Source organism: Mesocricetus auratus, unplaced genomic scaffold (genome assembly GCF_017639785.1).
Source record: "Mesocricetus auratus isolate SY011 unplaced genomic scaffold, BCM_Maur_2.0 Super-Scaffold_100001, whole genome shotgun sequence".
Lineage (NCBI taxonomy): Eukaryota > Metazoa > Chordata > Mammalia > Rodentia > Cricetidae > Mesocricetus > Mesocricetus auratus.
In genome coordinates, this window is record NW_024429187.1 from 6,216,773 (window position 1) to 6,234,405 (window position 17,633).

General features: G+C 44.2%; 1 protein-coding gene and 1 long non-coding RNA gene across 6 annotated transcripts in view; one reads left to right on the forward strand and one right to left on the reverse strand.

Annotated features, from left to right (window-relative positions):
- Eps8 (epidermal growth factor receptor pathway substrate 8) overlaps window positions 1-17,633 on the reverse strand; it is a 171,153-nt gene that overhangs the window by 56,767 nt on the left and 96,753 nt on the right. For all 5 annotated transcript variants that reach the window (XM_040743453.1, XM_040743451.1, XM_040743448.1 and 2 more), the window contains 2 exons: window positions 8,433-8,512; window positions 7,320-7,396 (listed from right to left, as the gene is read on the reverse strand). In XM_040743453.1, coding sequence (XP_040599387.1) covers window positions 7,320-7,396; window positions 8,433-8,491 — 136 coding nt within the window. In that variant the 5' untranslated portion in view covers window positions 8,492-8,512. The remainder of the gene's footprint in view (window positions 1-7,319; window positions 7,397-8,432; window positions 8,513-17,633) is intronic.
- On the forward strand, window positions 12,110-14,890 carry LOC121139686. The gene is made up of 2 exons (XR_005876584.1): window positions 12,110-12,654; window positions 14,390-14,890. It is a non-coding gene; the product is annotated as an uncharacterized LOC121139686 (long non-coding RNA).

The window sequence follows — 17,633 nt, forward strand, 5'->3', positions numbered from 1 at the left end:
TGAGAAGCCTGTACACTTAACACATCCAGTGATAAACAGCACTCTGAAGGCGACTACAGCACCCTGGATCCTAGGCTGAAAACTTACAAGCCTCAGAACAGCATGAGAAACACGAAAGAAGGCTTCCAATGACGCCATCACGAGGAAGCCACAGAGAATCACCACTTTCTCAACAGCGATTCTCATCCTTGGCTGCCTGTGACAGATGGCTTTAAAAACCCCTTATGAGCCCCACCCTAAAGACCCCCATTTACCTGTCTAGGGTTCATCAGGCCACTAGGATATTTAAAGCTCCTAGAGTCATTCTGACATGGAGTCTGGGATGCAATCTTTTACCCCAGAACCGATGACAATGCCAACTCATCCGCCATGTTCGCCATGAGCGACAGCATGGCTGTTCATGTTTGAATGTATGTAGCAGTCAGATGGCACATTACATAGTAAATGAATAAGCCTGGGTTTGGAGTTTCTCAACTACCCATACAGAAGCCAGTGTCTCTCCATCAACCACCTGCCTCTCTTTCCCTTTCTGCTTTCTCTCCTCCCCTCCCCCACACCCCACTTTCTCTATCTCAAAATAAATTATACCTGAAGGGACTCTCACCAGCCACAGCATGGCAAACATGGCTCTGACAAGTCCTCTGCCTTGATAGAAACCATTAGATTACACTCCTAAAGCTAAGCCACCAAGGTCTAGTCCCTTATTTGACCACTTCCTCCTCCAGAGGCTGACCACTAAGGCCCTGCTATCAGAGTATTCAAATCCAGCAATGAAAAGCCCCCTCTTGGCTGCCCTAATTAACATGTCCAATTAAAACAAACCAACTCCTCCTAACATTGGGCTTTCCCTTTATAAACTGCCATTTGGGCTACACCTGTCTCTTTATACAAAGGCAGTGCACTGACCCCGCCCCTCCACACAGAGACACATAAATGTCCCTTCCTTCCCCCTCTCCCTTGTCCTCTATCTCTGTCTTTGTCTCTTATCCCCTGCCCTTTGTCTCTCTGGGGCAAATAAATCTCCTTGTGCTGAGAAGTTGGTCTTGGGGGGGGGGAGTCTCATGCTGACACTGGTCCCATTAAAACCTAAGAACAACTTTATTTTCTTTGAATAACACTAGTTGTGTTATTTATTTATTTATTTATTTATTTATTTATTTATTTTGCTATTAGCTTCAATCCCCTGGAACCACACACGTTCAGACAGATTAGATTTAATAACCAGCAAGAAAGCTCTTTGCAGATCATTTTAGTGCTGAGCTGATATGCTCTCACGCAGACTGATAGCCATCTTGAGGCCAGATATATTATGCTGCAGGTTCACTTAACTGTTTAGTCTGTAACCTGCACCTACTCAGGTAAGTGGGCATTGGCAAAGCTTATTTTTACCTACTTTGTTCTACATTTAAGGGAGCTAATACTCAGACACACAGCTAAGACTGTCTACTTTTCCTTTCTCTAAAAAGGCTTTGCTCAGAAGGTCAATGCCTGGGCCATTAGACAAAACATAACAAAGAACAACCACAGAGAATGCTTTGATCTAAATAAAACAAGGGGCCGGCACTTCATGTTGCCATATTCTTAACAACAACAAAATTTCAACCAGTAACAATTCTACATAGCTACAAGAAGTCCCGAAACTAACCAGATTCACTAGACACCTCCCTGTCAAAGTAAGCAAGAGAAGCTGAAATTCCCACTCAGGGGAGTAAGGCTGAGTCACAAGAGAAGGTCAGCCTAGCCAAGCAGACTCTGCCACCAGACCAGCTGCCTGGAAGCAGACACCGGCTGAGCTGCATGGAAGGGGTTTAGACAATGAGGCACCTGGAAGTCATTCTCCAACCTACTGAGCTGCCTGCAGCTGTGCAGTGTGCTCCAGCTTGGTCTGTCAAGGGTTCTTTACCCAGTGTGAGCAGATATCTGGTACAAGTAGACCAGTAGGAAGCATCTCCCCATGTGTCTCCAGCCTGCACAGGCTGGAAGAGTGCTGGACCTCTTGGAACTGGAATGGTTGCTGTGAATGGTTGTGGGCCACGATGTGGGTCCTGGGGATGGGGGAGCCAGTGCTCTCAACCACTGAGCCGTCTCTCCAGTCCCAGGCATCTACTTTACTCATGCTGCCTAACTTCTGGTTCACCTGGCTCTGTCACAGCATAACCAAGGACAAATTTCACCCCCGCCCCCTTTCTGGAAGATGTCGAAGGCAGCTTGTTATTGGGAAATAATGTCATCATTTTTATTTTTCGTGTGCATAGAAGGGGAGGAGCGGCAAAAGCGATAGTCAGAGGTCAACTGGCAGGAGTCCATTTCCTGTAGGCGCCATGTGGATCCGCAGGACCAAACTCAGAGCTTCCTCTCACAGCGGCAGCTTGTATCGCTGACATCTCTCTGAACCCCCAAACTATTTAGCATTCTTCTTAAAATGGCGTGTGTTATTTCTGAACACATTGCTTTATGCTCGCCAGTTAACACCAGGCTCCCAGCAGTTCATGAATTCTTAATACTCATTCTACACGTAGTTATTGGGCATAAATTATGCATTAGCCACTGTGTTAATCAATAGGCACAGGGAATCCTACAGCGAACAAGACAAATGGAGGCCACTTTCATGGGCTGACTGTGTACATCAGATTCACACTGCTTCTCACAATAGTCACACACTCACCCCCTCCAGTGCCTGGAGACCACAGCTGACTGCTCAAAGCACACTTCCAAGGCTCAGGTTCCTCGTAAAACCCCTGCTGACCACACCCATCAAACTGTCCCACACATCTACTTTCTGGCATCCACGAAGACTTGAAATATATTCCCGTGGCTATTTTGTTTACCTTTAATTAACGTTTTATTGATATGTTTATTTATATTTCATACTATTTATCTATGAATATATTTGTGGCATATTTTTAGTATATTTAATTAGTATTGTATTAGCCTTTTATTACAACAGTTCTCTGTATGTGGATATACAGTTTTCTCAGGGACATTTGTTAGCGAGTCTGTCTTAACCACAATGTACATTTTGGACATCTCTATTGAGATTCAGATCACTGTGTCTCTGCGGGATTAATTTACAGTTCCATTATTCTATCTCACTGGTTCATGAGTCCGTTTTTGTTACTGTAGCTCTGTAGTGTAATTTGAACTCAAGAACTCCATTATCTAGAGCTTGTTCTTTTTTGGGGGACTGCTTTGGCTACTTGGAGTCTTTGCTGCCTCCATATGAATTTTAGGATTAGCTTTTCCATGTCTTTAAAGGATAACATTGTAGTCCTGATGGGCATTGCAGTGAATTCAAGGATGCTTTAGGTAGCATATCTACGTTCGTAAGAGGAATTCTGCCAATCCAGGAGCACGGCAAGTCTTCTTGTTCTAATGTCTTCTTCACTGTAGAATTCGCCCACTTGCTTCAACGGCCTTGGGTGTTTTATTTGTGAAGACACTATAAACGGGATTACTATCCCCTGATTTATTTCTCAGCATACTCACTGTTAGTGTATAGAAAAGCAGCTGGTTTAGTATTCTACTGCTCTGTTTTCTGTTAGAGTCTTGAGGGTCTTTTCAGCATAGAAGGACACCTCACCTTCTCCTCACACATGTGAAGCCTCACCTTCTCCTCACATGTGGACGCCTCATCTTCCTCTCGCATGTGGACGCCTCACCTTCTCCTCACACATGTGAACGCCTCACCTTCTTCTCTCTCATGTGGACGCCTCACCTTCTCTTCTCTCTCATGTGGACGCCTCACCTTCTCTTCTCTCTCATGTGGACGCCTCACCTTCTCCTCACGTGTGGACGCCTCACCTTCTCTTCTCTCTCATGTGGACGCCTCACCTTCTTCTCTCTCATGTGGATGCCTCACCTTCTCTTCTCTCTCATGTGGACGCCTCACCTTCCTCTCTCTCATGTGGATGCCTCACCTTCTCTTCTCTCTCATGTGGATGCCTCACCTTCTTCTCTCTCATGTGGACGCCTCACCTTCTTCTCTCTCATGTGGACGCCTCACCTTCTTCTCTCTCATGTGGACGCCTCACCTTCTTCTCTCTCATGTGGACGCCTCACCTTCCTCTCTCTCATGTGGACGCCTCACCTTCTCTTCTCTCTCATGTGGACGCCTCACCTTCTTCTCTCTCATGTGGACGCCTCACCTTCTTCTCTCTCATGTGGACGCCTCATCTTCCTCTCTCTCATGTGGACGCCTCACCTTCTCTTCTCTCTCATGTGGACGCCTCACCTTCTTCTCTCTCATGTGGACGCCTCACCTTCTTCTCTCTCATGTGGACACCTTACCTTCCTCTCTCACATGTGGACACCTCACCTTCTCCTCACACATGTGAAGCCTCACCTTCTCCTCACACATGTGGACGCCTCACCTTTTCCTCACACATGTGGACGCCTCACCTTCCTCTCTCTGATGTGGACGCCTCACCTTCTCCTCACACATTTGTGGACACTTTGAACTCTTCCTTTTGCTTGGGTATCCTTTTATCTTTTACCTTCTCTTGCTATGAATGATGACGGTGGATTTTGCTAATGGTTTATTCTGCATTTATGACACAATCTCCCTCTGATTCTATTTATGTGCTGTTTTATATTTATTGATGTACATATGCTAAAACCTTTTTGCATTCCTGAAGTAAAGTCAACATGGCCGTGACTTATGATCCTTTTGCTGTATTGCTGAATTCTACTTTGCAAATATTTTATTGAGAACTTTTGCATCTATGTTCATCAAGGAAATTGATTTATAGCTTTTTTGTTATTTCTTCTCCAATTTTATTATTAGAATGGCACTGGCTTCATAAAAAGAACTTGATAGTATCCCTTCCTTTTCTACTTAGGAGGCCGTGTGGGGAGCCTTGGTGGTAATTCTTTATGTAAGGTTTAATAGAATTCAGAAATGAATCCATATGCTCCTAGGCTCTTCTCTGTTTAAAGATTTGAAAGCTGCTTCTTGGAGCCCATTCTGAAACTTTCTCTCTCTCTCTCTCTCTCTCTCTCTCTCTCTCTCTCTCTCTCTCTCTCTCTCTCTCTCTCGTGTGTGTGTGTGTGTGTGTGTGTGTGTGTGTGTGTGTGTATAAGTCATTCAATTGTTCATATCTTCTTGGTTCTACTTGGATATGTGGCCATATGTGTTAGGAAATAGTTCCTGCTAGTCTGCTCACCATATTTCACACTGGCAATGATAATCTGTCAATTATCTTTGAAATGCCTCAAGAGGCACAGAAATAGAGATGATAAAGACATTGATACAGCATATCAATGGACTTAATATCTATTAGTTCAGAAATGAAAGGTTGAAGGAATTGTTTTATCCTTACAAAATCCATTTCATTTATTCACTTCTTCAAGCCAATCTCCACACTACAAGACCCCCAAAGCCAGGGATCAGACATTAACGGTCCTGTTTTGAGTATACATTATTCACCAAATAAGCATGTGCTGAATGCATGCTCTATAGATAACCACACGTGACTGAGCTGTTGCAAGAATTGTCTCACTGCTATTCTCAACTAATCAGAGAAACCGCTCTTTCCAGTGAAGAGACTCACAGCTGTTCAGGGTGCTGAGAACAAGGATGGGTACAGTTGTGGCTGAGAACAAAGGCTCAGCCTTAGACAGTTATACCTCACCCTCTAAGGCTCAGGGGACATCAGGGAAGAGGGAAGGAATGAACATGAGGTCTGAACAGCAGGGGAAAGCGCTGGGAAACATCATCTTCTGTGACACACACAATCACCGCAGTCACAAACTCACAGCAACTGCTAATGTCAGCATGGATGGTGGAGGGACTCGCGGGGTCTGCGTCCTCACTTCTGAACTATGAGCCGCTGACACATTTGAGAGGATGTGCACTCACTGCCTTCCACTGCATACCTACTGGGGACCACACCAGGCTCCCGTGGACAGCACCAATTCAGTGGTCACACACATGGCCCTGGCTAAAGTAAATAGGCCACAAAACAACCAAAGACATGAACCTCATACGGGGACCTGACAGGAATATGGGGGATGTTGATAGGGGTGTGAGGGAGATTAAAAGAGATGTGGGAAAGTAATCAGAATACATTATATGCATGTGTGAAACTGTCAAAGAACAAAGAAGAAAAGAACGTCTCGACACGACACAAACAAAATTGAAAACAGCATCACTGACACTATCATAGCCATTGAGCAACACATTTATATAAGGTATTAAGTTCATCTTATGAATATATATATGTATATGTATATACATATACATATATATATATATAGTTTGAGTTGTAAAATCAACTCACTAAGAATATAGGTCAAAACAAATCACAAAAAACTTTAGGATTGGTAAATCTTACTACCAACACCATAAATTATAATAATTCCCAAGCTTAGAAAGAGCTATTTGTTTCTGTAACACACAGTAACTGCAATAATGGGCATAAATGAGGAAATATTTATGGTGCTTTCCGCTCCTACACTACTTTGGAAGCAGCTTACTGTACACCATTTAGTGCTTGTCACCAGATAAGACCCTGATAAAGATGAGAAAAATGAGGTACAAGACTGTGAAGTCATTTGCTCATGGTCATTTGCCTACTGTGTGTAAGAACTGTGTTTGAACATGGGGATTCTTGCCACTGTCTTTGCGGTTAATCACATTTCTATCTTGTTTGCTATACAACAATGAAAGGTCATACAAATCCTCTATAGACAATAACTTCCCCATGCCCGTGTCATATGCCTCAAGAGTCCTCAGTTTCTTCTTAATAACTTGTAGTGTATTCTAGCTATTAAAAAAGTAGTAGAGAGGGCTGGGGTTTTCCTTGGCCTTACAGTGAGGTCAAAGCCACCTGGGACAACATGAGACTCTGCCTCAAAGTTGAAATTATGCTTACACAAGACAAACTGGAGAGGTTAACGGAAGTCCCACAAGGATTAGAGAGAACACCTCATTAGTTTATAATCCAGGAAGAAATTCTATCAAGACAAGTGGTCGCACTGACTTACTACCTACCCCAAATATCCAATGGCTATAAGGGGGAAGGTGCGACATCTGTGGGCTCACGATCACCAGCTGGATTGGCCACAGAGGTCGGCACACATATTACAAGTAACACACGGAAAAACCTCACCCAAGGTCTCAGCACCAAGCAATAGACCTCCTAAATCATTCACTACGCTGCACCCACCCGGAAGTTTTGTAAAGATTCTAAAGTAACCGTTACTTAGCAAACTCTGTCATTTCTAATAGAACACCGGGTTCTAAGCCTGACAATGGCATTGCAAACACAGACCTGTAAGCCTTTAGACACAGAAGCAGCCTGTCACATAGACATACGTACCATAAAGGGCCTTTGCACTGTGCTTTGAGCTGTGTTCTCTGTCCATCTGGGAAAAGGGTGGTGAAGATCCGTAGCCACTGTAGTAATAATAATAAATAAAGATTGTCCTGGGTTAAAGTCCATAGTGGGTTACAAAAATTCAGAAACCGAGAGCTTAAAATGTCGATGTACCATAAGCACAAACTGTTTTCTTGAAAACATACTGGGTTTATACTAGCTGAGTTAGCCAATAGGAGCAAGTTCCTGCTCAGGCAAGCAATGAGTAAAAAGCAATATAAATCAAGTCACGCCAATGCCAAGTCCAAACTACAGCAAAGAGAATCCACCAAGGCTGGAAACCACCATATAAGAACAGAAACCTTTTCTCTCCAACCACAGAGGACAGAGGAACAGTGGAGATGCAACATAGGTGGTGTCTTACTTCCTGTTTAATAATGAAATGTGCTTCCCTACATGCAGTAACTATAACCTGTCCTAAAGAATGTTGGGTGGTGAATCTGCCATAATGGCAGATGAGAAAGCCATATTGTGCATGCCATGGAAGAGAACAGCCACTCAATTCAGGCCTGTAGCTTCAATTGACACCAGGAGGCTTGGGGAGAACTCTGTCTGGTTATTGCTTTATGTTGTTGTATACAAAGGCAGCCACCTACATAGTGTAGACTAAATGGTAATGAACATTCCTTGGCTATTTTACAAGTAACAACAGAATGTTCCAGAGACACATTTGATGACAAAAGGCAGTAAGACTTAAAAATTCCAGCCTAAAGTATCTTTAAACTACATGAGAGTATTCCTGGGGCTGGTATTTATTTATTCTTTTTTAATAATAACGTTTAATAACATCATATATTAGTAATAAAAAGGAGGCTACTTCTGAATGAATTAAGAATGGATTGCATAAAGAAATATAAATGGAGTTTTCATTTAAAATGTTTAAAACTAGCTAGGCATGGTGACACATGACTAAAACACTATCCCTTGGGAGGCCAAGGCTTGTAAGATCACACAGAAAGTTCTAGAACAGTCAGTGTTTCCAAGTAAGAACATCTCACTAAAATAAACACCACATCAAATCCCTGCCCAAATTATACATGAGCTCCTTCAACTTACTTCATCTGAGAAGGGTAGACTCCGTAGCCACTGGGAGGGTTAGACATATGGCCATTCATGCCGGCTCTCACGCCACCGTGCTGAAAATACAAAGGCACATAGGTCAACGGCAATAAAGGAGTCAGGGCACCTCGGTTTTACTGTCAGAGTGATACTGGGAAGGCAAACAACGCCGGCTCCACCTTCAAGCACTCAGGCTCGAGGGGTACATGGACATAAAGAAAAATCCTACAGCAGCAGGCTCCTTAGTCATCTAAGGGAGTAGCATATCTGTAGCCTGCCCCGAGCCACCTGTCAGCGCCGTGAGATGCCATGCATTACTTCGCTATGTAGTGAAAAATGTACAAAACATAGAAAAGTACACCAAGGAAAATCTGAGCCTTTAAAGATAACCACGGAGAGCTCTTACTTAGCGCGTGTGAGGTCCTGGGTTCAATCCCTAGGACCCGAATGGTGACAGACTCAATTCAGCATAACCATTCGTGAGCCCCCTGTCAGTCATCTGTCTGCCTTGCAGCACACACCTAGCTTTCTGTCCCTTTTACTCTCTCTCCCTTCACGCTTAGCAACACCTCATTTCTTGTTCTTACACGCTTTGATGCATCTAAGACAGCGTTTCCCCACATATTCCTTCTGCTTCTCATGAGAAAATCAATACCTAGTATTAAACTTCAGAAACCATTTTATGTGCATTTTATAAATGGAACAATTTCCCTCAAATAAGTGGGAGAGAAGGCTCAGCAGGTAAAAACACTGTCACACACATATCTAAGGACCAGAGTCTATTCCCGGGACCCATGGCAGAAGGAGAAAGCTGACTACAGAAAGATGACCTATGACCTCCATATAATGCTGTTACATGCACACAACAATTAATAAATAGTAATAATATAATTTTAAAAAATTGTTTTGAAACAAGGCACATGAGTAAAAAGCAAGTAAAATCCTCGCATTGCTCAGTAGTGTCTACTCCTGCATCCACAACCCTCCCTGGCCTCTCTGTCACTCACCCACCCTGAGTCCCGTTGTCTTTTTCTACTGTGTCCTTTCATTAATATTGCTATTTCCAGTCAACCTTCAGGGACAGCACACATACCCCGAGGCTTTACTGTAAGACAAGGACCTAGGTGGGAGATGCAGGGAGTTACTGAGAGCTGAGTTGGTGCCAGGTGCTAAGACAGACAGCAGGACTCCTGCAGTGAACAAATTAGACGGAGCCTCAGCCACACGTCTGGAGATAAAAGCAGACCCTCACACAATAAACACAGAATTATAAGATGCAGGGAAACCCAGGGGTAGCATGGGAGTGCATTTAAAGGAACAGTTCAGATCAAGACAGCATTAAAGAAATCACACTCGCGGCCTGGTAATTTCCAGCTAACTCTTCCTCATCCTTTCATCTCAGTGGAGTCAGTCACAATGTCCTTGGGGAACTCTTATTGACTCTCCTGAACAAATAGAACCACGACATCAGATACTCCACACACTACAAACAAACCTTCAAAGTTCGGACAACAGCTGCAGCGTCTCATCTGTTCGTTAATTCCTGACTTCACCCACACTAGTGGTTCTCAAAGGGCGAGGGCTTTCGTTTGAGACTGCTGCTGTTCAAACTCTCAGAGGGCACTCGGCATGCAATAGGTGTCCACTAGACATTTGTTCAAATCAAGGAGGAAGACAGAGGCCTAAGTCCCTCTTGCCAAAGAGCATATGGTCTTAGACAACATTAATTTCTACCAAATGACCTAAACAAGTAAGTTCCGGTTCAATAGGTTCCGCTTGAAACCCAGTAGAGCATGGTGGGAGGAAAAGCCACACACTTAGGAAGGGCCAGAACTTGACTTTGCTCTTAAAGAAAGGTCAGAATTTATAGGTCCCCCAAACACTAACGTGAATTCCAGCTCCCTGATAGCGTTTTCCAGCTTGGCTACTGCTTGAAGACATGTGTCCAGATGAAGGAGCTGAGACAGTTAGCTGTGTGTCATCTCAAAGTACACCAAATGGTCACCCTGATTCACAACCTGAACCCCTCTGAGGAATCGAGCTACACAGAGGGCCCTGGACCTGCATTTCCTACATGCAGCACACCACTGTGGCCTCCCTTCTGGGAGGAGTGTCCTTAACATATGAATATGGGGACAGCCTTGATCCCCAGAGGCTGACAACTGGCATTACAGTGAATCTAAATGAGCAACAGGAAGGAACAGTTACCTGCCCCTAGCTGCGGCTACCCCCTTCATATGATCTCTCAGCAACACCAGAATTTGCTACTGAGGGCCCAAATATATGCCCAGATGTTCTTACCCAAGGTCTTCTGTCCACAAAGCAGGAAAGCATCGCACACTCTCTTGTGAGATCCTTGGGTACCTTAAAACTAATTAAAAAAACAACTTACGTCTTTCTCTTACTCTTTGGCTTGTGTATTAATTTGGTTCCAAGATCCAGGCAAAGAGTTCATCTGCAAACTAAAGTTTGCAGGGCCCACAGGGGCAGCTTATGGCATACCGTTCCTGTACAGCAAGCATGGGGGCCCGAGAGAATCTGTGTGAAACAGCACGGCAAGGAGAACATGTCTCCAGTCCAGGGCTAGGGAGGAAAAATCACTAGATCCCTTCCTTAAGCTTGACTCTGTCTCAGAACAAGGTAGACTGTACTTGAGGAGTGACATTTGAGTCCATGCACAGAAGTAAATGCCCACGTGTACACACGAATGTAGTTGAACACACACAGACACAACATCCACATCGACACTAGGTGGGTGTGGCTCTTACACAATCAGACTTGTGTCGTGTGGCTGTCTCTGCTTCTACTGCTTGTCCCCTCCCCTTTTAGGTTTTTGACTTGGATAAACTCCCTGGTACAGTAGCAAGCTAATCAAGGAGGCCCCTTCTGATTTCCATGGTAGCAGCATCCCCACCCAAGCAAGCAAGCAAGCAGTGATTCGGCCATTTACAAAAGTGCTCAGCATCGCCCAATTTGCTCTCCGAGGTTTTCAGCATACAACTAGAACATGTGGCTGCTGCATTCCAGATTGGGAATAGTCCTTCGGGTCTAGAGCCAAGGGGCTAGGATCCAGGCATTTGCCACTGAAGACTGGAACCCCAACACAGCCTCCCCTACTGTTTGGCTGAGGCAAGTTCATTAAGCCTGTCTCAGCTCTGTCATAAACAGAGATGACTGTTCTCTTCCTCGTTCATGGGGCTGGTATGAACACCAAATGAGGCAGACACAAGTTTATTCAAAAGTTGTCTTTAAAAGAGAGGGACAGAGAAAGGAAGGAAGAAGAAACGGTCTTTCATGGCAGCCTGCTTCATTCAGAATATAAATTAAAGCCCTAGGCCTTGTGCAGATTTTGATCTGGTTTGCATTTCAAAACCACAGCAGCTGGTTTCAATGAAAAGTGGTGAACGGGGATCCCCTCTCCTGTGTTTGCTTCTTCCTACGAGCTAATAAATGCATGGCTTGTGCTCTGTTTTAAAAGAGCGATCTGCCAGCCTCAGAGAACATCAGAAAGGGGAATAGAAAAATGTCAATTCGCTAAATTGAATTTCAAATATAGAACGTCGTCCCACTGGGCCACTGCCCTTCCTCTTGTCACTGTGGTCAGGTGGTATTCCACATGGAGGTTTCAGATGTCTAAACATAGCCATCACAGAACACTCCTCCCAAAGGAAACGGGTGCTGTCCTTGTCCCCCACCCCCTGTGGGCTTTAAAGATAAGCTCAATTTAATGCCTACTTAGCACCTAGACAGAAGTTAAGAGAGAAGGCAATGCTGACCAAGAAAACAGCTGTTTTTATTTTCACAATCTTTATCACTTTATGGGCTTGCAAATGTAGTTAAATATACCAATTTCTGGCTACGGAGGAGTGCTGGAAAGCCATCGCAACAGCTGCAAGGATCGGATTTAAACCTTCAAGCTCCGCATGAAATACTGTTCTTAGTCATTGTCATTTCAACTTTCCTCATTTTCTAAGAAAGTAACATCCTTTGCTGATTGCAAAGATAAGAATAACAAATGCAAGACACAGCTCACCAAAGAAGCCGGAAGACTACAATTTTCAGTCAATGGAAACCCACTCAAAGAAGAAATAAATGGGGTTATAGTCAGACTAAACCAACAAGTTGAATTCATAGTGGAAAGTATATCTGCTAGCTTGGAACTCACTATGTAGACCACAGAAATCCATCTATCTCTGCCTCCAGACTACTGGGATTAAAGGTATGTGATAACCTCCAGACAATTTCAACCAAAACCTTATGACATTGTCTCCCAATAGTTTTACTTAAAGGATGAAGCCTGGACTGGCCACACAGGGAAACAGAGAGCTTGAGGTTTGCCTGGGCTACAGAGTAAATTCAAGAACAACCTGGGTAACATAGCAAAACTGTCTTAAAACAAATATTAAAAAATTGTATAGGGTTGGGAGTGTAACTCAGTGGCTGAACGCTTACATAACCCACACAAGGGTCTAGGTTTGGTCCACGGCATGAAACAAAAACAAAAAAGTTAACTTAAAGTCTACTCGAGCTGTAGATAAATTGTTATTATAAAATAAACCTTAAATACTTAAAATAATTTTGGCTTTACCGGAGAGTTATAAAAGATGTTACTCCACAGAGTTCTGTTATACGTTATGGCCTTATTTACATTAGTATGCTACTTGGAAAATAGCAGTGAACCAATGTGAATCGTTCACTGAAGTCAAACCTCATTCTGCCATTGGCTAACCGTCTGCATTGGCTCCAGGATTACCTCTGCTGTACTGAGTTATGTTTAGTCCTGACATTTCCTTGGGGACTCTATTAGACTCCTGGGTCTTCCAGACACAGCTTATTACAAACTGCCTTAAGACAACATAAACCCCTTCACTCCTCTGGAAATCTGAAACAGAAGAATCTGTAGGCTGAACTTCCTCTGACAGATCCGAGGGCTTTCCCTACCAAAGGACACTCTCTGGCTGGTAGATGCATCCCTTCCTTCAAGTTCACATGGCCGACTCCTAAGTTGTCTATGTCCAAATTTTCCCCTTCTTTTAGGGATAGCAGTCTCTAGACCAGAGTTCATGCTGACCCAGTTTGACTTCCTCTGAACTGCATTGGCAAGGTGCCTATCCAAATGGCGACATACATGGAGAGGTCGGTGTGAACATACCAACGACCTGGACTCTCTTATGAGGAACAGTGTACTCTGACAATAGACTGCTACTGTCCACACAGGAGAAACACAGAGATATGGGATGTCAGGCTCACCTCACCATGTCAGCACTGCCTACACTAGCCTGGCATGGCTTTTCATGGCCACATCAGTCACTGAGTAGGGTGTCATCTGGGTTCCCACTGTTAAGTGACTTTCCTCCAGCCCACCGCATGGCTCTAGGGAAGGAGTCACTCTGTGGATCAAAACAACAGAAAGTCATCCTCTTGCTTTGCAGGAAGATTACACTACTCAATGAGGGAGTGTCGGCACCCGTTATTTAAAATTCTTCATGGGAGATTGTTCTGTTCCATGTCTTTATAAATTAAGACAAAGCAATGAAAATGCATGAAAAGGGGGCTCTGATTCATTGGCTGGAAACCCAATTATTTCCCTCCTGAAAGACCTATTTCAAGAGATTCAGGAAGGGACGGAGGTATACTTTAGTTCTGCACTAGGCGTGGAATACCAATTTTCAAAGGCAACGAAGAGAACCAGGGCATGGGCAAGACCCAATCCTGAACAAAAGACCTGGACTAGCACCACCATGAGACGAGCGGAATTTTAAGAAGGAAGCCTCATCCAAGAAGCTCAACTCTCCCAGGCATGAAGGGTTCTTCTGTTCAGATTCCCAGGGGGCATCTTCTCCCAGGAGAAAATGAAGGATTAGCACTTAGGACTGAGAAATGGGGGAGGGAGAATCACCCCCCCACACACACACACACACTAAACCAACTCACCCCCAATGCTTTCTTTTCAGCCTCTGCTCTATGTACCAGCCTGGAGGGACAGCACTCACTGGCTCGCTGTGAGGTCTACCGGAGAGACCCTGACACTGACCTTCATGACATTGAGCTGTGCACACTAAATGCCACCAGGGATCTCCTAAGGCACGTTTTTATTGTTAGGTGCCACCTGCTCCCTGGAAGTGACACAGACTACATTTGTACAGTTCAACGTTCTCCCTCAACAAAGGCAAGCAAATAAGGAACAATCAGGATCTGATGGACACAGGGAGGGCTGGAAGAGAAGGAAAGCAGGCTTGAAGATGCTCTTCAATGAGACTGACGAGCCTGAGTTCATAACCCATCCTGATGTGCTAAATGGATTCTAATGGAGCAAGTCATAGGCTGTTAGAAGCACTGTTCATCTACCTCTTTCTGCATGACTGTCTCCTCCAAGTGACCTTAGCAGTCATTCTCAACCTTTATACAGTTCCTCTTGTTGTGGTGACCCCTTAAGCACAAAATTTTTTTGATTATTTTATTTCTGTATACATGTTTCTCTTATTGGTTGAGGAATAAAACACTGTTTGAAGGGAAAGGTAGGCAGTGAGAGGCCATGGAGAGACACCATGTAGTACCAAAGGAGTAACAGGTTCGGGCATTCTCCAGTAAGCCAAGACCACATGGGAATACTTGCATTTATGGAAATGGTTAATAATTAAGACAGAGCTATCCAGTAAGAAGCCCTACTCATCAGCCAACAGTTTCATAATTAATGTAAGTCTTTTATGTGCTTATTTGGGGATGAAGCGACTGTGGGACCAGGCAGGGGAAAAAAACTCCAGCAACATTATTTAATTGCTACTTCATAACTGTGATTTTGCTAACATTATGAATCTTAATATAAACATCTAATATGCAGGATATCCACTGCCTTAGCTCAAAGGCCATTGTAAACACAGTTCTTCAGATAATTCATCTGTATTTATTTTCAGTTCAACTCCTTGTTTTGATCAATGTTTCACAAAGCAAGCAACATTTTTCTCTCTCTGTAGCCCATGCTAGCCTGGGACTCAGTATGTAGCCCAGGCTAATCCTGAACTCATGCTAACCCTGCTAAAGGAATCCCCCAACTGCAGGGATCGCAGACTGAGCCCTATTACCTGGCTTGCACAACCATATTCTTACAATTGATCACAACCTAGAGAGACTGGTATTCTGAAGTCTTTCCATTTTCCTAAATCCTAAGTGTATTCCCTTAAGGTTATTTCAATTTAAAACTCAATTACTAGACTACAGACTTCTTTTGCCAAAGCAACAAAATTCTATCTTTTAAAAATGTTAATAAAGCTATATATAGTATCCTAGTGCACATGTGTACATGACCCAAACTTCTCATATATACCATATAAAAGGGAGTGTAGCTCTGTGATAAGAACATGGCATAGATTCGCCACCCTTCTTGGTTCAACCTCATCCTTTCCTGCCTGCCATCCTACTCAAACTGCTACTTCTGTCCCTTCTCAGCAGCACATGGCTCTAGGGTGCAGCTGCTGGCACCGTGGCTATGCCGGGCATCATGGCAATGCCGGGCAGCACTTGCTCTTTGAGCAGAGCTGTAAATATCACGTTGTGCTGAGTTCAGCCTGTCTAGTGTTCTAAGTCCACGGACACCCATGAGTGCCAGAAAATATGCAACTTTAAAATCATGTTGACCACTCCTTTTCCAGATTATTCTGTGCCTTCAATACTGTATTCACCAAGGCTTATTTTTCCTTTATCTTCAATGAACAAGGAGTCTCAATGCTATTAGAAATCCATGAGGTGCCATGAGATATCTCAGCAGGTATGAATGCTTGCCTCACAAGTCTCCAGGCACACATCATACACGCAAATAATACACACAAGTACACAAAATAATGCTCACTACATTTTTTAAAAGAAGTCAAGGGAGGGCTCCAAAGCTCAGTGGTTACAAAACTGGTATTAAAATAAAGAGAGGGAGGGGGAAAGGAGAGGGAGGAGAGGGAGAGGGGAGAAGAAAGAAAGAAACTAGTATGGTAAAGACGAAACAAAGGGAAAAAAGAAAAAATCACTTTATTTAACTTTGGCTAGGTTGGGGGGGTCTTCCTGCTAAGAAGTCAAATCAAATCCAAGACCGTTCCTTCACGTCACTAAAAGCTAAAACTGCAAACAGGCTCCTCTTTAAAAAATCTTCTTATCTTATGAAGGAATGCTGAGGGAGGGGCAGGAGAAAGGAGTTTGGGGCCTGGAGCAATAGCTCAGCAGTTAGGAGTATTTGCTGCAGGCCAGAGGGATGACTCAGTTTCCTGCTCTTCCAGAGGACCCGAGCCTGGCTCCCAGCACAGGGTCTGGTGTTTCACAACTGTTATTCCAACTTGGGGGAATGGGGTGGTTGTCCAAAACCTCTGACCTCTGGCCTCTGTGGGCAACGGCAACCACATATACATATACACATATCCCCACATACACATTTAAAAACAATTTTAAAATCTTTTTTTTAAAAGCACACTCGCCATTCTTTGAGATGACCAAATTGTGCACCCATAGCAGGCATCTGTGGGCACACACACACACACACACACACACACACACACACACACACACACACACACACACTTTAAGACTATAGGTAATGCAGGGAGCGCAGTGTACAAAATTCAAGAACTAAGCAAGAAGTGGGTCTAGAAGTAAAACAGCCTCCCAAAACAGCTGAACCAAAGAGAGGCAAGACGAAGATTTTACAATGCACAGTGAGAGAGACATCCCAGGACTCTGGCAGTACCAGAACTGGCAGACAACCCAGGGCGGCACCCTGAAGCTGGGAAGCGCCAGGCACTGGGTCCTAAGAGCCTCCCTCCCACCCCCCCACCCCCCAACCCTGCCCTGGCCTGAGCTGAGTCAGCCTTGGAGGAGGGGAAAGGGAGGGGTGGTCTGGCCCGCCTCTACTGCAATACCTGAAGACTGCCTTCAGCCCAGGGAAGCCAGTGGTGCGGCTGGAGGGTACAAGAGCATGAGTACCACAGACAGCGAATGCCAGGCAGATCAAAACTGCATTGGACTAAATTAAAAAGGAATTGTGTCAAATACAGTTAGAAACATCCAAAAATGTGTTAGACTTTGTTCTTGTTGTTGTCGTTAGGCAAAGAAAGTCCAGTGTCTGTTTGCCTATGGGAATTCCATCCATATTCTAAAGCTGCACTTGCCCACGGGATGCTTTGTCGTTTAACATTCTCTGCTCCCCGACTCTCGGCATTT